This window comes from Syzygium oleosum, unplaced genomic scaffold (genome assembly GCF_021117445.2).
Source record: "Syzygium oleosum isolate NSW1041296 unplaced genomic scaffold, Sole_v2.1 Sole_v2.15, whole genome shotgun sequence".
Taxonomy (NCBI): domain Eukaryota; kingdom Viridiplantae; phylum Streptophyta; class Magnoliopsida; order Myrtales; family Myrtaceae; genus Syzygium; species Syzygium oleosum.
The window spans coordinates 7,717,596-7,744,654 of record NW_026607499.1 but is presented as its reverse complement, the minus strand read 5'-3'; the positions used below and the strand labels follow the sequence as shown (position 1 = coordinate 7,744,654).

Below are 27,059 nucleotides of genomic sequence, written 5' to 3'. Positions count from 1 at the left end.
GTTCAGTTATCTGCTCGCTCTTATTGGCTTCGTTGCATGATTTCGACTGAATTATTGTATTAGCAATACATCAGCCAGTGATGGCTTTGGAGAATACGTGCACAATCTGGAGTTTTAGAGGATAAGATCTGGTTTGTCCATTTGCTCTTCCAATCAAGATGCTACCCCACAACCCTCCAAGTTTAAGACTCCTATTTTTACATGATCTTCGTCACTTCACTCAATTCTCACATTCTTTTTGAGTTGTGTCTTCATGGGTTTCCCTTGTGGAAGCATCAGCCTGCCGAACTCCATCAGCCTCATAATACTGAAAAGCCTACTCCGCTATGCGAAGCACGTCGCGAGTGTGATACTCAAGAGACCGAGTTCCGAGGTAGTCTCGGCGGATCAAGAGTTTGACGTGTACAGCACCGGATTTCACGAGTTCTTGGCATCCTGGCCCTCCCCTTCGTTAGTTCCAGCAACAGCAAGTGTTCTGGCGGGAGCACAGAAGAGGCTTCCGGTGGTTGAGTTTGGGGATTTCATGAGGAGATGGAATCTGCGCGCAGACGAGGGTGCCTCCCTTTGCGCGATCTGCCTGCAGGAGATTGAGAGGAGGCACGAGATCAGAGAACCGACCAAGTGTCGTCACGCATTTCACAAAGAGTGCCTGGACGGGTGGGTGGACGAGGGGCATGTGACTTGCCCTCTGTGTAGGACTGCACTTTTCGAAGGCGAGGAAGAAAGATCGAGTGTCGGAGATCTGCGGACCACAGAGAGGACGAACGCATACTTCTTTCACGAGTATTATTAGTCCTAATGGATCTGGCACACGGCCATGAATGCTGGATGAATCTAGATCGCCTTTCGCCTGAGAGAAACATCTTGGGAATAGGCAAGTCCATGTTCAAATGAAAAACGCAGAATGAATAAAACTACAAAACAAGCTGTACATATACCAAAAAGCAAGTAAACAGAAGTGGCAAAAGGCATGTTTAGGCATGTACAAATACCAACTAGCGAGTAAAGACCCAGTAATTGAATCAAGGACATCAATCACCCTTCTTTCCACTTGACATCCATCGATTACTTATGATGCCAGGTGAGAAAGAGGGACTGTGAAAAGATTTTTATCCCTGGAGTTGTGGCAATCGCAAGTGGAAGCTGTTGAGTTTGAGAGAGGGATAGTACTATGTTCACTCATCTCTTTTGTTCTTGTTCTTTTTCTTCTTTTTCTGACAGCCCTCTTATGGTTTCGCAGGAGTCGTATGCAACAAGCTGATCATTCCACCTAGCAAGTTAAATTCTTATAAGAGATAAGAGATCAAGGAACAAACACCTAGCGCGCTATAGTAAGCCCATTCTTATCCCTAATTCTAAGAGACCAAGGAACAAACACCTAGCACGCACCCAACAAAAACCCAGGATCGAGCCTGAAAAAGAGTCGATTTTCATTTCCACTGGAAAGCAACGAATGCCCAACATTACAACCGAAACAATCCGCGGTCTATCCAGCAAAAAGTATACAACTTTGCGTTTTCTTTTCCTTTTCCTTTCTCGCTAACAACATAGAAAATACACGACGGAGCACAGCTCGAGCAACTGCACAGACCACCGCCCTATTGGAGGAACATAAAATTGATTATTGGTGTGATTGAGCATGTCGGTTGCTGGAAGCTACAACCGTTAAAGAAGAATCATAAAGACTTCAACGTGACTTCGTTTTTTTTCAACAGATTAAGCTGTTTTATTGTCTTTCTTAATTATTGTGGATTGTTATGTTTCCTTACCAAAAAAAAATAAAATTCCTATATAAAGGGATGAAGTCGTGAATTGTAAATCAAGCCAAACATGAAGCCACAAAGACAAAGTATTCTAAATAAAAAAGTTCTCCCTCCAATAATTATTTGTGCTCTTATTCCAAGTTTCCAAAGTTTATTATTATTCTTTTGGTTCCAACATTTGGTATCAGAGTTGAACGGGAGAAATTTCAATAACTGGTCCGTCCAGATGAAAGTTCTTTTCAAATTGCAAGATTTGTGGAACTTGGTGGAAAACGGCTACACCGAAGTGGCAAATGCTGAAGAATTCGATGCTTTGAGAAGGGAGGAGAAAGACTCTTTGGTGGAATCTCGGAAAAAAGATCAGAAAACATTGTTTGCGATCTTTCAATCCGTAGAGGAAATGATATTTGAAAAAATATCGAGCGCGGAAACCGCGAAAGCAGCGTGGGATATTTTGCAACAATCCCACAAAGGCGATGATCGTGTCAAACGTGTGCGGCTTCAAACACTTCGAGGAGATTTCGAGTCTTTACGTATGAATGACTCTGAATCAATCTCGGCGTACTTTGATCGTGTGCAGACCATTGTTAACCAATTGAGGGTTAATGGTGAAGAACTACAAGATGTGCGAGTTGTAGAAAAGATCTTGAGGTCTTTGACCGAAAGATTTAACTACGTTGTCGCGGCAATTGAAGAAGGGCAAGATGTGTCAACCATGACGTTGGAGCGGTTGATGGGTTCATTGTGCTCGCATGAGCAAAGAATGAATCAAAAGTCCGTCGATTCGACTCCCGAGCAAGCATTGCAGAGTCGGGTCGCTCAATCAAGCCGAGGAGGCTATCAAGGTGGCCGAGGTCATGGAGGTGGTCGAGGACGTGGACATGGAAATTTTAATTTCACCGGAAAATATAAAACACGTGACAAATCAAAAGTCAAGTGTTTTAAGTGTAACAAATTCGGACATTACAAATCCGAATGTAAAGCAAAGGTGGCATACGAGCAAGAAGAACAAGCACATGCCATTGATGCCGAGGAAAATGTGGTGCTAGCGTGCAAGAAGGATGACTCAAGCATCGTGGACACTAACATCTGGTACCTTGATACTGGGTGTAGTAATCATATGTCTGGCCGAAAGGAGTTATTCTCGCAATTGGACGAGACGGTTCGTGGTGAAGTTAATTTTGGGAATAAATCCAAAGTTCTCGTAATGGGCAAAGGTAACATTAATATCAAGTCAAAAGATGGCACTAATGTTACTATTGCGGATGTTTTCTTTGTACCGGGACTTTTTTGGAATTTGTTAAGTCTTGGACAACTTTCCAAAAGAGGCCATAAAGTCCATATTGAAAATGGAGTTTGCACCATCAAAGGTGTGAATGATAAGTTGATTACGATGGTGCAAATGACAAAGAACCGAATGTTCCCTTTGACTCTTCAGACGAAGAATCTTTTGAGTTTTCAAGCGATGATGAAAAATACAAACTGGTTGTGGCATTTTCGATTCGGTCATCTAAATTTTCGTGGACTAAAATTACTAGTCCAGAAAAAGATGGTGACCGGCATGCCTCTGATTGACAGTCCAGATCGACCATGCGAAGGATGTCTTGTTGAAAAATAACATCGAGAATTCTTTCCAGTTGGAAAAGCCAGAAGAGCAAAACAACCATTGGAGTTGGTACATATAGACATCTGTGGCCTTGTTGAGGTGTAAACAGTCAGATAAAAAAGGTACACATTAATTTTTGTGGATGATTTTACCAGAAAAACATAGGTATATTTTCTGAGAGAAAAATCTGAACCTTTTGGCAAATTTAAAGAATTTAAAGTCTATGTTGAAAAGCATAGTGACTTTATTTTAAAGACGTTGAGATCAGATAGAGGGGGAGAATTCACTTCGAATGAATTTGACAAATACTTGTAAATTTCATGGAGTGAAACGCACGTCTGACGTCGCCTATACTCCTCAACAAAATGATATAGCGAAAAGAAAGAACAGGACAATTTTTGAAATGGCAAGAACTATGCTAAAGGCTAAAAATTTACCCAAGAAGTTTTGGGCAGAAATCGTTGCGTGTGCTGTATTTGTGCTAAACAGGTGTCCAACAAGGAGTGTTCTTGGAAGAACCCCAGAAGAGGCTTGGAGTGGCAACAAGCCAGATGTTTCATTCCTACGAGTATTTGGGTGCGTGGCATATCCCCATATACCAGATGAACGAAGGAAAAGGTTGGATGAGAAAATCCAGAAGTGCATCTTCATCGGCTACAGTGACATGACTAAGGGTTATAAGCTGTATAATCCAGTCATTGATAAGGTAGTCATCAGCAGGGATGTCCAGTTTTTTGAAGATGAAGCCTGAGACTGGAATCAGAAGATTGACCAGAAAAACATCACCATCGAAGACGAACCATTGTTGGGAGAGATAGAAAAATCTTCAGCTGAAGATCCATCATCTTTGCCTGGTAGTTCATTTTCTTCACCAAGAGCAGTTTCAGAACTCCCGATACGTCGTTCACAGCGATTGCGGGAGACGCCATCAAGATTCAAGAATTACGTTGTCACAAGAGATGATGATAGTGATAGTGATGGAATCACTGATGAAACTATGATAAATTTTTGTTTATTTGCAGAATGGGACCCCATGTCCTATGATGATGCAGCAGTAGATGAGAAGTGGATCCTAGCAATGGATGAAGAAATCTACTTCATTGAAAAGAATGACACATGGGAGTTAACTTCTTTACCACCTGGTAAGAAGCCCATTAGTGTCAAGTGGCTGTATAAGACGAAGTACAAGCCTCACGGTCAAGTGGACCGACATAAAGCCAGGTTGGTTGTAAAAGGCAACAAGCAAAAGCCAGGTATTGATTATTTTGAAGTATTTGCACCATTAGCTCGAATGGATACCATTCGGATGATCTTAGCACTCGCAGCTCAGAATCGTTGGAAGATCGATCAAATGGATGTGAAATCAGCATTTCTCAATGGTGTTCTTGAAGAGGAAGTCTATGTGGAGCAATCGCAGAGTTATGAGAAGAAAGGGCATGAAAATCAAGTTTACAAACTAAAAAGGCATTATATGGGCTAAAACAGGGCACTTCGAGCGTGGTACACGAGGATTGACACTTACCTATTAGAGCATGATTTTCAAAAGTGTCCGTATGAGCATACACTGTATATCAAGTCAAATACTAACGGTGACATAATAATTGTGTGCCTTTATATTGATGACTTGATATTTACAGGGAGCATCGTCCAAAGATGTTTGCTGAATTCAGGGAGGCTATGACTAGCCATTTCGAGATGACAGATTTAGGATTGATGTCTTATTTTTTAGGCCTTGAAGTGAAGCAAACAAATGATAGCATATTTATTTCACAGCAGAAATATGCTAATGATATTTTGAAGCGATTGAAGATGGAATCACTCAAACCAATACGAACTCCCGTAGCAGAACGATTGGAGCTAAAGAAAGAAGGAGCCGGTGAACTAGTAAATCCCACTTATTTTAAAAGCATTGTTGGCAGTTTAAGATATTTGGCTTTTATTAAGCCAGATATTACTTATGGCGTGGGAATTATTAGTCGGTTTATGGAGAAACCATACCAATCACATTTGCAGGCAGCAAAAAGAATTTTACGGTATGTCAGTGGAACTCGTAATCATGGAATTTTATATATTCTTATACAGATAATTTCAATTTGGTGGGGTACACAGATAGTGATTGGGCAGGTGATATTGAGACTTGAAAGAGTACTTTTGGAAATGCTTTCTTTCTTGGATCAAGAGTAATTTCTTGGTCCTCGAAAAAATGACAAGTCGTTGCACTTTCAACAGCTGAAGCAGAATACATAGCGTTATCTTCAGAGGCATGTCAAGCAATATGACTTCACAGGAGGTTGTGTGAATTAATGCATGAACAGACAGAATCTACCAAAATATTGTGTGATAATAAATCGACTATGGCTTTAGCCAAGGATCTAGTTTTTCATAGTAGGAGCAAACACATCGACATCAAGTATCACTATATTCGTGATAGAGTCAAAGATGGCGAGATCGAACTTAATTTCTGTAGATCAGAACATCATATTGCAGATATTTTGACGAAACCATTAAAGACAGGGACGTTCAAAAAATTAAAGATGATGCTCAGTGTTGTTGAATTCCAAAATCAATTTTAAGGGAGGCTATTGGAGGAACATAAAATTGATTATTGGTATAATTGAGCACGTCGGTTGCTGAAAGCTACAAGGGTTAAAAAAGAATCATAAAGACTTTAACGTAATTTCATTTTTCTTCAATAGATTAAGCTATTTTATTGTCTTTCTTAATAATTGTGAATTGTTATGTTTTCTTTATTAAATATAATCATTGGAGTTTGTGAATTTCAATTCCTATATAAAGGGATGAAATCATGAATTATAAATCATGTCAAACACGAAGTCACAAAGACAAAGCAATCTAAATAGAAAAGTTCTCCCTCCAATAATTGTATAATTGTTTGTGCTCTTATTCCAAGTTTCCAAAATTTATTATTATTCTGTTGGTTCCAACACGCCCCCACCTTCACCCGCCGAACCCGTACAGCGTGCGCCCCTGCCTCTTGAGCGCGTACACCACGTCCATGGCGGTCACCGTCTTCCGCCGGGCGTGCTCGGTGTAGGTCACGGCATCACGGATGACGTTCTCGAGGAAGATCTTGAGGACGCCGCGGGTCTCCTCGTAGATCAGCCCGCTGATGCGCTTCACGCCGCCCCGGCGGGCGAGCCGCCGGATGGCGGGCTTGGTGATGCCCTGGATGTTGTCCCGGAACACCTTCCTGCCGTGCCTCTTAGCGCCTCCCTTCCCCAGCCCCTTGCCCCCCTTTCCTCTGCCCGACATTTTTTCCTACAGACCGAATGAAGTTGGCACACAAGAGAGCTCGTACGAAGAAGATGGAGCAAGCAGAGGTGCAAAGATCGGAGCTTTCTGAGATTGTTCTTCTGGGATGATGACCAAGCTTCGGCTGGGTCTGTTTTTATAGGTGGGGGAAGGGTTCGGAAATTTTGAGGTTTTTTGGGTTTTCGCGCGCCACGAGCGTTTGCGCTGGCTTTTTTTTAAGCGGTCATTGGGCGGCCAGTTCTGGTCCGTCGGATCGGAAGCACATCGACGGTTGGGAGGGCGCGATCCGTGTGCGCTGGTCGGGCTTAATCTGGACCGTTTGAATGGCGGGGATCGTGCGACTGCGATGGAGGCGGACGCTGCACCCGGATCGATGACGTGGGAGCATCCGCGAGCACTGTCTTGTCTTGGACGGTTGGGACTCGGGGCTAATTTCACTTGCCAGTGTTCATGCTGCTCGGACTCTTTTTTTTATTCATATAATTTGGAAACTGAAAATTAAAAAACTTTCAATAATATTTTAAGAGTTCTTATCATATAATCAAACTCAAACCATGATAGAAATTCGAAATAAAGTCGCGCAATTAGGGCTTTGTTTAATTCGTGGAAATGAATGATTTGAAAAATATATATATTTTTTTAAAATGACCATTTGTATCATTTATGAAAATGAATGAACGAAAATAATTTTCATCGTTCACGAAAATGTTTAGATATAATTTGTTATCGATAATGAAATTTTTTTCCATTAACTAATTATTTCGAGCGATATGAGCCATCGATTTCGAAAAAATATTTTCCAAATCATACATTTTCCGCGAAACAAACGGAGACTTGGTCCTAAATTTGACACGATTTTACGTTACTTCGGCTCCGTTTGTTTCGTGGAAAATATTTTCATCATTTTCCGAAATTTGGTTTGCTTAGGAAAATTAGTCAACAAAAAGTGATTTCCCTTTCAAAAATCAGAAATTACTAATTATTTAATGCTAGGCCAGAAATTGCTGACATAGACGTCGGACGTCTTACGTGACACGGCCCTTGCTGGCCCTCTCTTGTGGCTGGTTGCCAACTGTCACCGAGCCCCGGCAACCGGTGGAGGACGAAGGAAAAAGAAAGGAAAAGAAAAAATAAAATAAAAATTATTAAAAAGTTTTGCTTTTTTTAAATTATAAAAATTGTCCACGTCTAGGCGGTTGTGTCACGTAGGACGGCTAACGTTCACATCAACAATTTCCAAACAAATGAGCTATTCCTTTCTAAATGACGGATAATATTTTCCAAATCATTTTCAAGTCTCAAGTCAAACGCCGAAAAATATTATCATTTTTCTGAAAACTGATTTCTCATATAACATATGATACAGAAGGATAGGACTAGCACGCTCGAATTGAACCTCAACATTGGTTGCTCCACTTCCATTGCAATCCTAGCAACGGAAACCTACACCAAAGCTGTATACACGGATTTGCACCATAACTGCATACATGGATAACATTGGTTATTGTTCTCGTCACTGATATGGTCCGATGTGTAAGAAATTTAATTCCAAAAATTTAAATTTGTAAATGGAGGGAGACTATATGAATTAAAAAGTATTTAGGATCCAGTATCTAGTACTTCAACCTCTTGCTCAAGGGACTAAGACAATGGTAGTGACTGCTTGGCTTGTCCCTTGAAGTGGACTTGGAAGGGAGGTTCAACCTTTTGCTCGAGGGCTGAGGCAATGGTAGGGACTGTTTGGCTTGTCCCTCGAGGTGGAGTTGGAAGTGGAGTTGGAAGGGAGGAGGAGGCAATGGTTGAGTTGATGATCAGCCTCTTGCTCGAGAGTGCTGCTGCCATGGATGGATGGATGGATGGATGGAGAGAGGAGTTAACACGAGAGGCTAAATGTTAGAGGGAAAGGGAGAGGCGTGTGAGGGCACACACTCCCCGAGAGAAGCATTATATAGAGAAACATAACTTTGTATGTTGGAGGAATCTATTGTTTTCGCACCCGAGGATGTTTATTTCATTGAGAAGAACGAGAAAATCTTAGGTAGTGATTAATGGACAATCGTGTACAATTTCTCACATGCAAGTCGCGTGCAAGCACCTCCCACATGCAAATCGCATGCAAGCGAATTACGAATAATACGTGAAATTTGACTAAAATTAATGGGATCACGCGCAAGTCGCGTGCAAGTTACGTGCAAATCACGTGCAAGCACCTCCCACGTGCAAGTCACGTTCAAGCGGATTACGAGCAGCACGTGGATTTGACTAAGACTATTAAGAGTGGATGCACATTCATGAAAGGGATAGCACTAGCTTCGTATCATGTAAAAAAGTCCAATTTAAAAGTTTAAACATGTAGATGGAGAGAAACCACATGAATATAAAAGATCTTTTAGGAACTTAGCGGTGGGCAAGATTGTCCTTTTTTTTCTCAATGTTAAACACTCAGCATTTGTTCATTGCATCCACTGTAGTGCGAGAAGCAGGCAGGACCGGACTAAAGGCAGACTCTCTACATGACCGGCTAGACCCGTGCAATTCCATTCCTAGTAGATTACCAAGTCGGCTCAGAAATAGTTTTATACATCGGAAGAGCTAGGTAAGCTTTAGTGAAGAATGTACTACAACAAATTGGCGTAACTCTATGAAGATGTCCCAAGGCAAAGCTGAGCATTCCAAGGACCGTAATTGAAAATAGGCTGTTCCGTGAGTGGCGATTCAAATCACCCTCATTGATGAAGGTAGCAGCCTGACATAACCGTATTTGGCGTGGACATCTGAATCAGGAGGTGCACCGAGCCAAGCCTGCTGCCAAGCCACTATTAACGGCCGCTTCCACAAAGTTGCCAGTTGCGGTGGAAGCTATTTGAGTGCCGTGGCCATCTCTCGAAGAGAGAAAATCAATGACGGTGTCAGTGGCTCTGTGATGGGAGAGCTCATCTGTTTGGCCAATCCCCTTAAGAACCAGCGGCCCAATGATCTTTTTGCTGCAATTGGAGGAATTGAATTGCTCTCCCCGTTCGCAAATGCCCCTCCAGCGGTTCAATCTCGTCACTGAAGCTTCTGGATTCCGGCCATATTCCTAGAAGATTCGACATTTGGAAAGATTTAGTAAGGTGTGCATAGAGTTGAAACCAAAACTTTGTTCAATACTTTTTGAGACAACCCCATCTTTCTTTTAGTTAGGTGGAGTTGGAAGTGGAGTTCGAAGGGAGGAGGAGGCAATGGTTGAGTTGATGATTCAGCCTCTTGCTCGAGAGTGCTGCTGCCATGGATGGATGGATGGAGAGAGGATTTAACACGAGAGGCTAAATGTTAGAGAGGAAGACGAGAGGCATGTAAGGGCACACACTCCCCGAGAGAAGCATTATATAGAGAAACATGACTTTGTATGTTGGAGGAATCTATTGTTTTCGCACCCGAGGATGTTTATTTCATTGAGAAGAACGAGAAAATCTTAGGTAGTGATTAATGGACAATCGTGTACAATTTCTCACATGCAAGTCGCGTGCAAGCACCTCCCACATGCAAATCGCATGCAAGCGGATTACGAGCAACACGTGAAATTTAACTAAAATTAATGGGATCACGTGCAAGTGACGTGCAAGTCATGTGCAAGTCACGTGCAAGCACCTCCCACGTGCAAGTCACGTTCAAGCGGATTACAAGTAGCACGTGGATTTGACCAAGACTATTAAGAGTGGATGCACATTCATGAAAGGGATAGCACTAGCTTCGTATCATGTAAAAAAGTCCAATTTAAAAGTTTAAACATGTAGATGGAAAGAAACCACATGAATATAAAAGAGTTTTTAGGAACTTAGCGGCGATCAAAATTGTCCTTTTCTTCTCAATGTTAAACACTCAGCATTTGTTCATTGCATCCACTGCAGTGCGAGAAGCAGGCAGGACCAGACTAAAGGCAGACTCTCTACATGACCGGCTAGACCCATGCAATTCCATTCCTAGTAGATTACCAAGTCGGCTCAGAAATAGTTTTATACATCGGAAGAGCTAGGTAAGCTTTAGTGAAGAATGTACTACAGACAAATTGGCATAACTCCATGAAGATGTCCCAAGGCAAAGCTGAGCATTCCAAGGACCGTAATTGAAAATAGGCCGTACCGTGAGCGGTGATTCAAATCACCCTCATTGATGAAGGTAGTAGCCTGACATAACCGTATTTGGCGTGGACATCTGAATCAGGAGGTGCACCGAGCCAAGCCTGCTGCCAAGCCACTATCGACGGCCGCTTCCACAAAGTTGCCAATTGCAGTGGAAGCTGTTTGAGTGCCGTGGCCATCTCTCGAAGAGAGAAAATCAATATGTCAGTGGCTCTGTGGTGGGAGAGCTCATCTGTTTGGCCAATCCTTTAAGAACCAGCGGCCCAATGATCTTTTTGTTGCAATTGGAGGAATTGAATTGCTCTCCCCGTTCGCAAATGCCCCTCCATCGGTTTGATCTCGTCACTGAAGCTTCTTGATTCCGGCCAGATTCCTAGACGATTCGACATTTGGAAAGATTTAGTAAGGTGTGCATAGAGTTGAAACCAAAAACTGGTTCAATACTTTTTGAGACAACCCCATCTTTCTTTTAGTTCTTCTAAGCAGTTGGCGTTTCCTACTGAGGCTTAAAAATAGTCAAAATCTAACAAACTGCAATTTTAGTTACGTGCAAGCGGCATGCAAATTACGTCCAAATCACGTGCACATCAACATGCACTCACCTGTGTCTATCAGTCCAATGATGATTCCTTCTCCCCAGCTACTTTGTGTCAAAAGGTTGCTCATTTTGTTCTGATGGAGCTTCGAGTAATGTAGATCTTGTGGAGGCGATTAGGGATAAGAACTCCCGGAAAATCTGCCATGTTGAAAGAAAGAAAAGGATCGAATTTCTTTATTTTGTGAAGATTATTAGCATTCCATTAGAATTTCATTGAGATTGCTTACCGGTGATCTCCTCTGCCTGCGATCTCGTTAGCCTTGCAGTGAATCCCGAAAAACCATGCTTGTAGCAATAAAGAATCGAGTTCCTAGTGGCTTCCGCGCTTTAAAGCATACAAAAGAAAGTGTCAGTTAGTGTCTATAAAAGTGCAAATTGTGGACAAGGTTGCTTTTCCCAATTTATTACCTGCTTTGAGAGTAATTCATGGTGAGACCTAGGGTCATCACCCTTGATTTCTCCCATATACACAGTATGGACCTGCCAAAAATTAAACTTTAGTGTACTTCATACATTGGAAGAATTCAGACCTAGGATTTCAGATACTGTGAACATACTTTGCTCCTTGCCTGAACAAACATATTGTCTGCACTTAGATGCACTATACGAACTATGACAGCAAGCATCAAGAGCGTGTTCTTTTTTTCTAGCAGATAGCCATCACTGTTCTCTCAATTGACAATCCATTTGTGTTTGGTACAAAAGATGAACTCTGAACTGAAATGCGGAATCGATCTCGACAATTCTATTATAAACAAGATGAAGTGGAAGAGTTGAGAATAATAATTCGGAAAACAGATTTCAGGAATTTTTGTATATTTTGAAGAAAAATACATGAGCCTTTATTAGATAACTATTTTAATCTCGATCAATATATGCACAATCAAATGGATATATAAGTGCACTATACGTGCAATAAATGTGCAATTTTAAGAGATACGGATAATAAATACAATTATCAAAATATCTCTAACAAGGTGACTAAGTCAACTTGAGTTTGAAATCAAGTGAAACAGTCCCACGAAAACTTGTTTCCCCATGAAATCAGCACTCAACGCTTAGTGGATCCGAGGCAAGATGGCGCGTGAGGCAGCCTTTCGTGGTGCAACTTCTAGATCTTAGCTAGTTTGAGGGTGGCGAGTTTGATGGTAGTATTGGCTTCTCTAAACGATGTGCGAAAGGTCGAGAATCGAAGGGGAAGTGGCTGACTTGCAAAACAATAATTGAGAAATGTGGCCTATATGGCATCAAGCGGTCTATGAGTATTTGAGGAGTCTTTTATAAACAATATGAAGTGGAATTCATCATCCTTGGTTTCTTCATAATTAGAGCAATGTAAGTTGGAATATTATGTGATTAAGGAAGCTTACGGACATTTGGAAGGATTTCTTCCAAGAACATCGTCCTAGATTTAAGTTTTTTTTTGCTAGAAGTCCTAGATTTAGGTTGATCACAATGAAAATGGTCTACTTGAGAATCGAGTCGGTTCGATAAGAAATATTCCGAGACTTCAATGCTTGGTTCGAACTCTTTTGTTGCTTACATTTGTCAATCATAACCATTTTCATGTTAAGCATTGTGCTGTTTGTGGGGGGAAAATTACTAAAAAAGTCCTAAACCTTTTGCAATTGTGCCAATTCAGTCCTAAACCTTTTTTTTTTGCCAATTCAGTTCTAAACCTTTTGTAATTATGCCAATTCAATCCATTCAGCCACTATTGGCTAGCCGGCGCTGACGTGGACGCCAGCCGGCTGATGTAGCAATTTTTAATAATTTTTTTAGGCAAAAGAACACTACAAGTGCCATAACTTGTGTACGGCGCTCACTTTGGTGCCATAAGTTTTTTTTGGATCACTTTAGTGCTAAAATTTTTGAAAAACGATCACTTAAGTGCTAAAATTTTTGAAAAACGATCACTTAGTGCCAACTCCGGTGCCGTACACAATTTTTCGCGGAAATTCGACGTGGCATTTTTTTATTAATTTGAAGGCGCGTGGCTCGCGGAGATTGGCACTTAAGTGATCGTTTTCAAAAATTTTAGCACTTAAATGATCGTTTTTAAAAATTTTTAGCACTTAAGTGATCGTTTTTCAAAATTTTAGCACTGAAGTGATCCAAAAAAACTTATGACACTTAAGTGATCGTTTTTCCTCCGACTTAGCACCAAAGTGATCCGAAAAAAAGTTATGGCACCAAAGTGATCTCCGTACACAAGTTATGGCACTTATAGTGTCCTTTTGCCAATTTTTTTTATTATTTTTAATAATTTTTTTTTATTTTCTTCTCTTTCTTTTTATTTTTTTCTTATCTTCTTTCCCGGTCGCCGGTCCGGCAATCGACGTGAGACTGAGGCAGGCGGGGTGGACCTTGCCGGCCATGGGCGAGGTCGACCTCGCCTCGCCCAGATTTGGCGAGGCCTCGCCGTCGCTGGGCGAGGTTGACCTCGCCAGATATGGGTGAGGCCTCGCCCGGCGATGGCGAGGTCAACCTCGTCCCGCCATGGTGAGGCTCGACCTCGCCAGATCTGGGCGAGGCCTCGCCTGGCGACGGCGAGACCGCCCAAATCTGGCGAGACCTCGCCGTCGCCGGGCGAGGTCGAGCTCGCTAGGCGACGGCGAGGTCAACCTCGCCCTGGCCATGGCGAGGTCGACCTCGCCCATGGCCGGCGAGGTCCACCCTGCTGGCCTCAGCCTCTCGCCGACCGGCGACCGGGGAAGAAGATAGGGAAAAAAATAAAAGAAAGAGAAAAAAATAATAAAAATTTCAAAAAATAATAAAAAAAATTATTAAAAATTGCCACGTCAGCCGGCCGGCGCCGCCTGGTGTCCATGTTAGTGCCGGCCAGCCAAAAGTGACCGGATGGACTGAATTGGCACAATTGCAAAAGGTTTAGGACTGAATTGACACAATTGCAAAAGGTTTAGGACTGAATTAGCACAATTGCAAAAGGTTTATGACTTTTTTGGTAATTTTCCCTGTTTGTGGGTCACAACGTGAAACTCAAAGGACTGAAAAAAGTATAGAAGTGAGTGTGCTTTCCATTCATCACATGCATGCCCTTTTATTTAGCAGGAGGGGCATTGTCAATTTAGCATTCTTCTTTTTCCTAAATTTGGCTTTCCCATTTGGATCATGATCAGGATCATTACTTAAGAGTATGATAATCAAGAAAATGGTGGTGCCTTTGAGAGTTTGCCTTTCCTAATATGGACTTTGTGCTTGCAAACCCAGTAAAGTTGATGGGCTTGATTGATGTAGGTCCTTGAGTTCTCATCGATGGAACCAACTTTATGCAAAGGCATTCCTTATTCTTTTCCCTTTTTATGCTCCTTTGTGTAGCCGTTCAAATTTTTTTTTTTAATTTTTGCAAAAGTCCAAATCATTCTCAATTGGTAAACAAATGGAGAAAAAAATAAAATCAAATTTATAACAAAGCTTCGCCTAATTTGTGAAGATATATGGGGATTCTTCTCTTACTTTGGTGAGGTGGGTATATCCATTTCCAATCGATACAGAGTCATTTTTGTCACCATTCAATCTTTGATAGAACATCACAACGACTTTTTAAGGTTGCTTTGTTTGAAATGGAGGGTTTATTTAAGTATGCTTTGTAGTGTATAAGAAGCGATGGTATTGATGATCATATATTTATTTAAGCCAAGCCTTAATAGCTATTGGAGAACGACATATTAGTATGCATCATCACACGTCCACCCAATTAATCAATCTTCATTTGTTTTACTCATTGACTCGTCGACAAAAGCCTCCAGATTGCGGCGGAAACCGGAAACTACCCAACGATGATTATTGCACGATGGAGTTCACTAATCGCCATCTTCAACTTTGATACTAATCCTCACCTTTGGATCCATGAAATGATTGGTTCTCATGATCGAAATGAGACAAACAAAACCTGAAGGAAATAAATTGCATTTCCAAGCCCTTTTTGCCTATCAGTCAACTTTCCACTTACAAGAAACCTGAAGTTTCAGGCTTAATAAAAGAAAACATGTCATCTATCCTTCTATATAACTTCAATGTCACTTGCATTGTTGTATTTGCCCGTGGCTTTACCTGTTATTTGTGTGCATACCTTTGGTCTCCATGAAACAGAAAAGAAATGGCCCGATTTTTTGACAAATATGTAGTATTAACGGACCATGTTCGTCTCCATTTTTAATTGGAAGAAATTTTTGGCAATGCCATCTCTAATTGATGGGCTACAAGTATGGAAATCACAGGTATCAAGATTTTAGTCAAATTTGCATGTGGACCATAACCATTAACTTACATCCAATCAAGATTAGAGGGATGGTCCACGTTGCCGGTCACGGGTAATGTGACCGTGAAAGATGGTGTTTTGCAGGGATCTTGACTTTGACTCCCCCGACCCATCATCCATTCTTGTAGTGACAATTCAAGCAAGATTGTGTTGTTAGAATCGTTTCTCTTCTCCTCACTTAATCCCTCCTATCAAACTCGTGTGTCAGAGCACTTCCTTTGTATTTTCAGAATCCTTTTATCTTCTCTCTTAACCCTTTTATCAAACTACGAGTTTGAGCCCTTTCGATATCATATAATGTGCTTGATAGATTAAGAAATTGACGAACCAAAAACAAGGGAAAATTGGGTGAGGAATGAGGATGGAGTGATTGGAGTGAGAAGCCGATCCTGCACGGCTCAATGCTAGAAGTCCTAGTGCACCGCACCACGTGACGGTTTACCCCCAATCAAATCGTATCTCGAGTTCTTTTCAGCCTCATAAATTAACCAGCCTCGTATAAAAGCGACGGCTCATCCTTGGGGGCATTTGCATTTGAAATTTGGCCTATGAAGATGGGGCCATCAAAGTGGGGACCCGTGACATGTCCCAAGCAATGAAGAAGGATTTGAAACGAGTTTGAGTGTGACATTGCCATACGAACATCACCCGGAGCTACTCCAACTTCCACGAGCAACGGTGAGATCGATCACGCTGGATACATTTGAGGACCCTGGCTCAGTTTGTTTCGTGTAAAACGAATGATTTGCAAAATCTTTTCCCTACAAACAATCGCTTGTATCGCTTACAAAATTAAATGAACGAAACATATTTTCATCATTCACGAAAATGTTTAGATATAAATTGATGTTGGCAATGAAAGTATTTTTTATTAACTAATTATTTAAATCGTTATCAGCGATCTTTTCTTCAGAAAAAGGGAAAATGACACTAGAAGTGTCATAACTTTCGTATAGTGATTACTTTAGTGCGTAAAATTTTTATTGGATTATTTCAATGCCACATCGGAGAAAAACGATTACTTAAATGCCTCCGACAACAAATTTCAGCAAAAAATCCTACGTGATGCCTACGTGGCTTTCTAATAATAAAAAAACAAAGTCCGACGTGACCCCTTTATTGACAAAACAACGCCACGTCTATAAAACTTATTCTTGCTAAAGGGTCGTGGCGAATTAGGGTTTTCAGATTGATAATTTGCAAATTCTAGAGCTACCAATGGCAATTCTGAAACCCAGAAACTCCACGAAAGGGTCGAAACTCGAAAGGAAGAGCTTCAATTGCAAAAGGGCCGCTCTTGTTCTTCTCTTGTGTTGCTATTGTTTTAATGGGTTTCTTTGTTTTCCCCTGTGCGAGTGCTTGTTTATAGCCTCAAATTCAGAGCAAAATTGCGGGTACTATTAGAAGAAGATTGCTCTTCGGCTTGAGAAGTAAGAAGAAGACAATGACCAAATTATTGTACCCAAAAAGAAAGCCAAACCAACCACACTCCCCACCCTCGTATTGTCCAACAACCAAAGCAAGTCCACAAAACCCATACCAAGTTGATTAAACCGAAAACAGACTGCAGCGACAGAGACTAGGACAAGGAGCAAAACTCTCTCGGTTCAAAGTTCTCTTCATCTTGAGTCTTCTTCGTTGTCCTCAAGTCGCCAGAAAACCGCCACCGCCACTACTTTCCGCCGCGCCCATAACCACGCCGAGCCGACCTCTGTTCGCCCCTATTTTCGGACGCCGTCGCTTAAGTGCTCAAGCCTTGGCCGCCAATTTAGGGTTGATATTAAGGGCAAACATGTAAACGACGTCGTTTGGGTATGTTAATGCTGATTGGGCATGCCAGCGAGCCATGTGATTCGGAAAAATTGATAAACAAAATTACCACGTCGGCTTTCCGACGCCCCAAATTGAAGTTGGCACTTAAGTGATCATTTTTTTAAAAAGTGGCACTGAAGTAATCCGATGAAAAGCTTTGCCATCAAAGTGAACGCCGTACGAAAGTTATGGCACTTCTAGTGTTTTTTTCCCCTTAAGAAAATATTTTCCAAATCATTCATTTTCTGTCAAACAAACGTAGCCTTTGGTCCCATTTACTTGCACAACATTATTTGACCCTGATTGCGAATGAACAAACAATCTCAGTCTCGCCCCTCTCGCTAAAACTCTTCGAAATTCCTCTCGTCTCTCCTTGTTTGATGAATGATGATTAACATATGCAAAAAGCATGTCCGAAAATCAGAATATTCAAAACTGATTCTTCGCATTTTCAGGTCAATTTCGGAATATGCTTAATGAGGGCAGCTCGATTTGGCCACATTAATTTATTAATACTAGGTGAATACGTCGGCTCAAGATTACGATGGTTCATACCTAATCCATTTGGTCAACCACGACGGCATAACATTGCAATCTTCAAATGCAAATCCCTTCAAGTGTTTGATCAAATCCACGGTTTATCTTGTACGAAACCACCATATATTTCGTGCATACATCATCTCGACCGACCATATTGTTTTTCTTATTTTTGCCCCAAGAAAGAGGAAAAGCAAAGACTTTCTGGTCGGAGAGGAACTGTCGCACACTCAATACTCATTTTGGCGACTGTACATGGAATGAGATTGGAAAAGTTGTTTATCTTTTGTATTTGTCTTAATTAAGATCGAGGACAATGACAAGGTAGAGTTTCAAAATGCAGCGATGAGCTCCTTTTTTTGACATGCTAGTAACATTTTTGACACAAACATGGTTAATGTAAATTCAAACTTTGCTAATTTCTGTCTTGCTTATTTCATGTTCTCGTGTTATGTCATATTGTAGAATAGCGTATCTTAAATGGTCTATAGACACCTCTAGGGCATTCACTTTGTATTTGCAAAAATTATATGTATTTACCATAGTAGGGTTAGGATAAGCCCAAATGCACCATATTTTTTTGAAGGCTATCCGGACTATTTTTTAAGGATAGTAGATGGATATGATCATGAGCTTGGCACTAAGGGCTCACTCAAATCATATGAGCTTGAAGACCATTTGGGGGTGAGGGTTTGCCCATACTATTCAGTAATGTATCTCGTTCAGTCTAAAAAGTTGTACATATAGCTTTTGGTGATGTGCAGGCCTCAACAACAAATTAGGCAAAACCTTTAAGCCTGACCAAACTCACCCAATGATCATCTCTAATGGTAGAGAAAAAAAAATTAAATACGCGTTGAGTAAAGTCATACTTCAACGGTCATTCTTTTCGGAAATGGTACACAAGTACCTCATTCAGAAATATAATTATTAAAACCTTATTATTCTAGTCATACGAATCCTAAGATTTAGCTTTTACCATTTCGGAACGGTAAATTCTTGATCTTGTGAGGGCACTGCCTAGATTATTTATTACTTTTAGTTTTTGCTCAAACTAAATCTTAATGGTCGTGCACTTTCACTTTTTTCTAATCCAAATTATCAAACGCAAGATTTAATATTAAACATGCAGATTTACATATACAATTTTTTTTTTCATTTTTTAGTTTTGACATGAAAAGAAAAAGTACATTTGCTTTTGCTCAATATAATCAAGTGATAATTACATAAATGGTCATTGAACTTTGACCCAACGTGCAATCTGATTATTGAACTTTTAATTCGTTCAATGTGATCTTTGGACTTTTTGGTACATGTTCAATCTAGCCTCTAGATTGTATGAAAATGTTTAATATTGTCCATGAACTTGAATTGCATATTGAGTTAAAGTTCAGGGAAGTTGGACTACATTACAGCTTGGACCAAAGTTCATAGGTCATTTGTGTCATTTTCTCTATAATCGACTTTGATATTGGATGAATGAAAACACACTGTGTGCTTGCTACCCACCAAACCAATTTGTCATGGAGGTAAGAAAATCTTGGCGGGGCTATGTTTTAAGTTATTAATGGAACATGGTAACTTAATTCTGATTTTCACCCAAAAAAATTTAATCAGAGCAGCTTTTCTAGTTTCTACTAGGCCTTAACCCAAACTTTGCCATACCATACGCGGTCAGATTATGTTAGGCTTGAATGCTAACCAGGAAAGTAGGTGGCCTTCTTTTTTCTGGGTTGAGATTTTCCTCCTGAAGATGTTAATGGATTTGAAACACCAAAACCAACTTCGCAGGTGAAAAACATAACAAAGAATTCTTGATAGAGTAAATTGTTGGCCTAGCCCTACAAACAGTAGACGAGTCCATTTCTTCCTATTCGAGATTCCAATCGAGAGGAGTGCCTTTGACTTTAAAAAGAGCAAACAGTTCATGCACGGAGCCATTCTACCAATCAAATCATCGTGAGATCGATTGACCAAAATGGTCGTGAGCTTTCTTGCAATTTACTCCTAATTCTGTATCAATCTCCGCCATCTTATCCTACGAAAATTTAGGGACAGTCCCAATTATGTAGAATGTATGAGGATATAAGATTAATGTTACGCAGTCTTCAAAATGTCAAAATGGAGTATAGTATAATAATTTGTACAAAGAAAAAACAAGCCATAAGTTTTCTTGTTGCTCTAAAGGGAATTGCAGAAGGTTAAAAAAGAAAGAATCCAAATATCTTCCATTCTAATGTCAAATTCCTAAAACTATAAAAATGTTGTTTTATTTTATCAATTAACTAGTAAAAGGAAGAAGCAGAGAGAGAGGAGCAGACGCGGGTCATTTGGGTTGAAGACGAAGGGGGCGTTTTGGGAAAGTGAAGAAAGAGTTGTCCTGACCTTTGCCGCTCCAATTTTTTTAATCTTTTCATTTCGTCGGTTGTAGTACAGAGCCACCCAACCCCTGTACAAAAAATACAAGCATCCCATCAATTCTCCAGTGAATTTGTTTGGGTCTGTGAGGAAGCACAAATCCACAATTTCTTTTTGGTTCACTCCATCCTCATTTCCATGTTTAGGACAAGCATCAAATCTTTGTTCATTGCTGTTGTTGTGGGTGTTGGTGTTGGAGTTGCCTAGTGTGTTTTTGCCTCTCTCTCTCTCTCTCTCTCTCTCTCTCTCTCTCTCTGAGATGGGGTCACTTCTTGTTCTTGTTCTGTCTTTGTAACGTTGGGAACGCCACCTCTCCTCCACCACCCGCAGAAAGAGAGTGCAACATATATAACATAAGAAAAACAAGAAGAGGGGGAAGCTTCCTTATAGCTGAAGCTCTTCTGGTGGGGAAAGAGATTTGTCATGGGTCTTAGCAGACCTCAAAAGTCCGGCAACGGAGTTTCCACCAGATGGGTCTCTCTCTTCTGCATTGCCAGCTTCTTCTTGGGTGTTCTTGTCGTGAACAGGTTCTCTCTCTCTCTCTGTCTCTTTCTCTCTCTCCGTGTGTGGGATCTGGTGTTGAATGAATGATCAGCTTTTCGATTTTGTGATGGGGTTTGAAATGTGCCTTTTTTTTAGCCAAAATTTGGGTAAAGAATTTCAGCTTTTCGGCAAGCTGGATGAACAGATTTGGCTCTTAGAGTGCGCTTTCCAGATTCAAGGTGTGCCAATGAGCTGAATCTGCCCTCAAGAGCGAGAATTTTGTTAATCTGGTTGAAAATTTTGCTCTCTTTTGATGATTTATTGAGTCGGCATTTAGTGCGTCTTGGTGATCTCAACATCAGGTTGCATGTCTTGCTTAATGCAGAGATTTTGGTTGAGAGTATGACCATCTGTGTTAAGTCATATGTCCAAATTTGGAGAAACTTGTTTTCTTGGCGAAACTTTCGCATGCTTCACATGCATTGACCGGTAAAGTTATCCTTTTGACGACATCGAGAGACTTGGTCATATAGCGTGTATGAGAAACTTCATTTTGGGGTTAGAGAAACCTTGCAGCTTTCTGAAAAGCATCTTTTGTTGGTTCAGTAAGTTTCTATCGGAAACAAAGCGTATCAAACTCTGATTCAAATGAGTTCTCATTTACCCATGTTGGAGAAAGAGTTAGTGTAGAGTTTAATGTGATAAGCTAGGTTCAGCCACCGGGAAATTAGAAAGAAGAGTTGTCATAGGCTGCTATTTTAGCGAATCAATTTTTCAGTGCATAAAAATGGCTGCCAAATAAGTTATACTCTGGCATTTGATCTTTGAGTTCGTGGAATTGTGACATTGATGAACTAAAATTTCTTTGTCTCTTTGTAGCAAGGGTGGGCAGTAGGCCTATACTGTTACATTTTAGCTTAATGGACTCAAAATTTATTTAGTTAGTGGCACGAGATTATCATTTAGTTCAACTTAGAATTAGAACTAGTCTTGAGGTTCTCTGTTTTGAGATCAAACAAGATATCTTCTGAAGGTTAATTAGGATGACGTCTCTGGAAATGGGGGTCTGTAGAATATCTACTTATCATGATTTGAGGTTGAGCAGCAGTAGGCAAGTCCAATCTTGGTGATCATAGAGCAAGTTCAAAGTTGGATCTTGTAGCATGTGATGAGTGGCTATTAAATTAGGACTCGCTAAGCCTCTACGACATTCATGAAAATAGATGGCTTATAGAGTTCAAGTAATTTGTGATCAGGTGCACAACTTTAGTAATACCCAGACATTGATTTTCAAAGTTGTTACCTTTATGACAAGACTCTGCACTATAAAGTGTGAAACGTAGTCTAGAAGATCCCTGCTGAGATCGCATAAAGAAGCACATATTGATGGCAAATGATGCAATTAAGTGTTCTAGGGACATGCATCAAATGCTGGAATCTGAATGTGAACCATGTTGTTGATAATCTGTATATAAATGTTCCTTTTCTATGTAACTGACATTAACATGGCATCTCATTTTCTGGCATCATTTGGCTGCAGTAATCTTCAGATTCTTGAGTTCACCGCATTGGATATATTGGTCATCTGCCAAATTTGATCATGCGCTTATATCTTCTATAAGCAGTTTTTTGGTTTATCAATACCTACCGGTTTGTAGCGGGATTTTGATTTTCATGATTTCTATATAGAAACATTAATGATCTGCGTATTCGTGTGCAACATTTCTTTCTTTAGATAAGTTGATTTTATGCTGGTTTAAAGTACTGAGTACCCTTGGGTAGTGTTTGTTTCATGAGCATTAATCACCTGCTCTTCGATGATTTTTAGACTTTGGTCAATTCCTGAGCTAGCCGAGAGAGACGAGGAACCCACGCTGGCACATCAATCAACTACACTTCATCAAATGGTCAACTGTGACACAAAGGTAAACTGGGAGATCAAAATTGTTAAGAGTCCCTTTTTTTTTTTTATCTTAGCAGGATTTGCAAATGACACTTGTTTTCTATAACAGGAGGCTTCAGTCGAGGCAGGGGACATCTTTTCTCAAGTTTCACAAACACATGATGTAATCATGTACTCTTTCTGCTCTCATCCTCTTATGTTGTAGGCTTCAATTTGATTTGTTGATGGAGTTTTAAGATCCTCTCATAGCAAATACATGTTTCAAATGTCACAGGACATTAGACAAGACCATCTCCTCTTTAGAAATGCAGCTAGCCGCAGCGAGAGCTGCCAAGGCGGACAGCGAGGAAGGATTGCAAGTTAATACCGAGTCAGGGCCTGAACAGTTGAAAGACCGTCGCAAGTTTTTCTTTGTCATGGGAATAATTACAGCATTCAGTAGCAGAAAGCGAAGGGACTCAATCCGAGACACTTGGATGCCCAGAGGTTTGTCCGTGGAATATGCATAATTAGTTCCAGCATAGACTTTGTTGTCTTTGAATGCATATTTAAATTGCTCTCTTTTCATGCGTATTGTGTTCTCAACTCTCCTTTGCAGGAGAGGAATTAAAAAAGTTAGAACTTGAGAAAGGAATTATCATGCGGTTTGTTATAGGACACAGGTAGGTAGGTGACAGACAAAATTTCTTGTCGTGTACTGTCTTGTTTAGCTGCTTTTTAATTGTGAATGGTATTTATGGTGTCCAGTGCCAGTCCAGGGGGTGTTCTCGATCGCGCTATAGACGCTGAAGATGCACTTCATAAAGATTTCTTAAGATTGGTAGGTTACTCTCACATGTTACAATCACAATTGCCTATGATAAGGAAATACTCACAGAGGAGGATTTACGTTGAATGCTTTGTCTCCATAAATATGAGATTGTTAGAATCGGTCCAGCGAAAGACATGCTAGAGCTTAAGTGGAAATGCCACGAAGATTCCAAAGTAAAGAGTATTCCTCCTTATAATGATTCTGAGAGTTCCGTTAGTTGTCCGTGGATGGATTTTCTTCCAGGAAAGTTTCATGTTTGTAAGAAATTGGTGCCTACTTGCAATAGTCATGCGACCTTTTCAGGGTCTAAGTCACATCTGAAGCTGTTTAGCTGAAAATCCAATAGCATATGAAGCTCATGCCATACCTTCGCTGATTATGTTGCAGAACCATGTGGAAGGTTATCATGAGTTGTCCTCAAAGACACAAATATACTTTTCGACAGCTGTCGCTAAATGGGATGCTGACTTCTATGTGAAAGTGGACGATGACATACACGTAAATCTTGGTACTACATCAAGATTCTAGCCTAAGGTTTTCGAACGCTGTGTCTTATCTTTTTGTCCTTACAAGGAGATGAACAGAATATGTATTCTTGCAGGTATGGTTGGTTCTACATTGGCCCGCCATAGGTCAAAAGCTCGTGTTTATGTTGGTTGTATGAAGTCCGGACCCGTCCTGTCACAAAAGTAAGTGTTCAAAATTTTGCAAACCTCGAATGTTTATGTGCGATATTTTGTTATTCTGCTAAGGAAGCTCTTTCTTGTAGAGGAGTGAAGTACCATGAACCAGAACACTGGAAATTTGGTGAGGATGGGAACAGGTACTTCAGGCATGCAACCGGACAAATATACGCAATCTCCAAGGATTTGGCCACCTACATATCAGTTAACAGGTAAGCAACTCTTTGATTCCTCCTTATCATGCGTCTACCCAAGAAAACTGTGATTCCTTACTTTTTATAATTTTAATCTATCGCTAGACACATACTTCATTTATATGCGAACGAAGATGTCTCTCTGGGCTCTTGGTTCATTGGCCTTGATGTCGAGCACGTGGATGATCGAAGCCTCTGCTGTGGAACTCCTCTTGGTAAGTAGTGGCAACTGTGTTTCTATATGTGTCTGCACTAAGATTTGATTGTCCCAACAATTGATTGTTACGGCTTGCCATGCCGGTTAAATAGAACATAGATAACAAAGTCTGAACCTTGTTGTAGGTTCACGAGGTAGTTTCTCAGACTCATATTTTCATATTTCCTTTTATAAGCAACAATAATTGTCTAGATACTGGAACATGTAAGAGCATCACCCGCGCTCTTGCGGTTGCTTTGCCATTATGAAATGTGTGCTTGGCTTTGTCACGGGAAGAACAAAGAAGGCAACTTCCCTTTGTCTGTATATATATCTATGTCTATATTCATTGGTCAATATATCTCCTATTGAGGTAGAAATTTCTCATTCTTAGATCTTTTTTTGTTTTTTCCGGCCTCAAGCTTTTCAATAATTTTGTTGTCTGTATAGATTGTGAGTGGAAGGCTCAAGCGGGAAACCCGTGCGCGGCTTCGTTCGACTGGAGTTGCAGCGGCATCTGCAAATCTGTGGAGAGAATGCAAGAGGTGCATCAACGATGCGGCGAAGGCGACGGAGCTATCTGGCACACTAGTTTCTAGTATCCCCTTCCTTTATCTTCTCTCCGTTCGCTTTTTGTAATATATTCGTGCTTTGGCCGACGAAAATTAGCAGGTTCAAAACGATGCCATCTGCCCCGATTTTTGCATGCCTCGGGCCGGTTTGGCAATATCATTAAATTAAATTGTTGCACATAGAAAGAACCTCAAGGGCTAGAGGGGAAAAAAGGATGGAAAGTCTGAATCAGAAAGTTCCAAGCTCCTGTTTGATAGACATAAATGGGTTTCCTTTCTTCTTTCTTTTGTTCCTGCTTCTGCAATCATGTATGACAAGCCTTAAAGAAAGTGCATTGTGGCCATGTTGTACGGTAATGCGTTGTTATCAAGTCAAAGAATGCACAGCCCAAAGAAGAAAAAATTGAGAAAATAAGTTCAAGGATGTGAATTTGATGATATCTAATTTGTTCATTGTGCATTGTTAAATCCATTGATGTTGATAGGAGATGATGATAGCTCTCATTATTTATTTACTGGCCTTATTGATGTCATTATTGAAGTTATGGTAGTGGCCTTTTCTGTCGTCATACAATTGCGCCATTGGTGGGTACATGCTGGCGACGATACAGAGTATTGGCAAAACAGAGTTAAGTTATGTTTAAATATTTTCGTGGACAATAAATATATTTTTTATTTTTTTTTTTGTAAATGATACAAACGATAGTTTTTGAAAATATTTTTTAAATTATTCATTTTTCGTGGCAACAAAAATATCATAAAGTGTCCTTTAAAAGTTGCAAGGAAATTGGTCTGTATCCAAAGATTTGGCCAAGAATCTTGATACCTAACCTTTGGACTTTCTCTTCTCCATTCATATATGGTCAAGAATTCATACATTTTTTTTTTGGTCGGAGTCAAGAATTCATACTTGAGCGGGGAGAAATGGTCAATAATTTCACACATCCTACGTTTCTGAAAGGTCAACAAGCTCTTTGGTATACATTCTTGTTTCGTTTTTTCTTGAGAAACATCTTCACCACCAGTCCACAAAGGAGACTTGGTTAGTTGATTAGTTAGTTTACATTCTATGTGACAGAGAACAATTGGGAATTTAGAAAATTAATGTGTGGAGGAGAACTAGGCTATGTCGATATGTGGACGGAGTAGATACACAAATTAAGTGCTAGAAGAACAATTTCTTCGGTCTAAATTGAGAGTGTAAGATGATTGAAGCTCGAATGAAACGGTTCAGACACACCGGACGATAATCTTTGAATGTTTCACTACCGGCAAATGAGTACTACGTTGGGCCGTTGGCAATGGCATCGGTTGTCGCCCTCGGCCAGTAGGGCTCAATGTAATTTTCATTAATCGCATGTTATATTCTTTGCAATTCCATGTAAAAGAATTAGTAGGGATAATTGTCCAAAATGTCATAATTTATTGTACAGTGGCCAAATGAGTGCCGAACTTTTTAATTTGACCAATTTAGTCTTAAATCTTTTGATGATTTTCCATTGAAGTCATTCCACGAAATTTGGCCGCAAATTACTAATGTAGACACTGGCTGTCCTCTACACGATTTTTGCAAAAAAAAATTTTATATTTTTTTCCTTTTCTTTTCCTTTTCTCCCATGGCCGACTACCAGGGAGGGCAGCGATGCCCTCACCTCCAACGTCATCTAGGTCTTCATCTACCTGGCAAAAATGAAAAGGAAAGGAAAAAAGAAGAGAAAAAAAAAAAAGAAAAGGGAAAAATTATAGAAAAATTTTAAAAAAATTACAAAAATCATCTAGGTCTTCATCGACCGTGCCATGTGGACGG

General features: G+C 40.4%; 3 protein-coding genes across 4 annotated transcripts; 2 read left to right on the top strand and 1 right to left on the bottom strand.

Annotated features, from left to right (window-relative positions):
- The first annotated feature begins 118 nt into the window (after window positions 1-118).
- LOC115664556 (E3 ubiquitin-protein ligase RHA2A-like) lies at window positions 119-1,235 on the top strand. Its single transcript, XM_030586478.2, has one exon. The coding sequence runs from the start codon at window positions 254-256 to the stop codon at window positions 791-793; it is 540 nt and encodes a 179-aa protein (XP_030442338.2). The 5' UTR covers window positions 119-253; the 3' UTR covers window positions 794-1,235.
- A 5,034-nt stretch (window positions 1,236-6,269) lies between these two features.
- LOC115664555 (histone H4-like) lies at window positions 6,270-6,756 on the bottom strand. The gene has a single exon (XM_030586475.2). It carries the CDS (start codon window positions 6,640-6,642, stop codon window positions 6,328-6,330), a length of 315 nt encoding a protein of 104 aa, XP_030442335.1. The 5' UTR covers window positions 6,643-6,756; the 3' UTR covers window positions 6,270-6,327.
- Window positions 6,757-20,614: 13,858 nt separating this feature from the next.
- On the top strand, window positions 20,615-25,517 carry LOC115675440 (beta-1,6-galactosyltransferase GALT31A). Of its 2 annotated transcripts, none has more exons than XM_030598093.2 (11): window positions 20,615-20,937; window positions 22,722-22,818; window positions 22,906-22,967; window positions 23,071-23,282; window positions 23,395-23,458; window positions 23,544-23,616; window positions 23,995-24,115; window positions 24,209-24,296; window positions 24,377-24,502; window positions 24,590-24,699; window positions 25,131-25,517. In XM_030598093.2, the coding sequence occupies exons 1-11, from the start codon at window positions 20,834-20,836 to the stop codon at window positions 25,277-25,279; spliced, it is 1,206 nt and encodes a 401-aa protein (XP_030453953.1). In that variant the 5' UTR covers window positions 20,615-20,833; the 3' UTR covers window positions 25,280-25,517. The 2 variants fall into 2 exon arrangements, with proteins under 2 accessions (XP_030453953.1, XP_056174150.1); XM_056318175.1 differs by lacking the exon at window positions 20,615-20,937 and adding an exon at window positions 21,298-21,382.
- The last annotated feature ends 1,542 nt before the right edge of the window (window positions 25,518-27,059 follow it).

Bases quoted from the DNA above. Each gene is read 5' to 3' on its own strand.
- LOC115664556 (XM_030586478.2), top strand. From the start codon at position 254: ATGGGTTTCCCTTGTGGAAGCATCAGCCTGCCGAACTCCATCAGCCTC.
- LOC115664555 (XM_030586475.2), bottom strand. From the start codon at position 6,642: ATGTCGGGCAGAGGAAAGGGGGGCAAGGGGCTGGGGAAGGGAGGCGCT.
- LOC115675440 (XM_030598093.2), top strand. From the start codon at position 20,834: ATGGGTCTTAGCAGACCTCAAAAGTCCGGCAACGGAGTTTCCACCAGA. The intron at 22,968-23,070 runs GTACTCTTTCTG...CAAATGTCACAG, and splicing joins CAAACACATGATGTAATCAT to GACATTAGACAAGACCATCT. The intron at 24,116-24,208 runs GTACTACATCAA...GTATTCTTGCAG, and splicing joins TGACATACACGTAAATCTTG to GTATGGTTGGTTCTACATTG.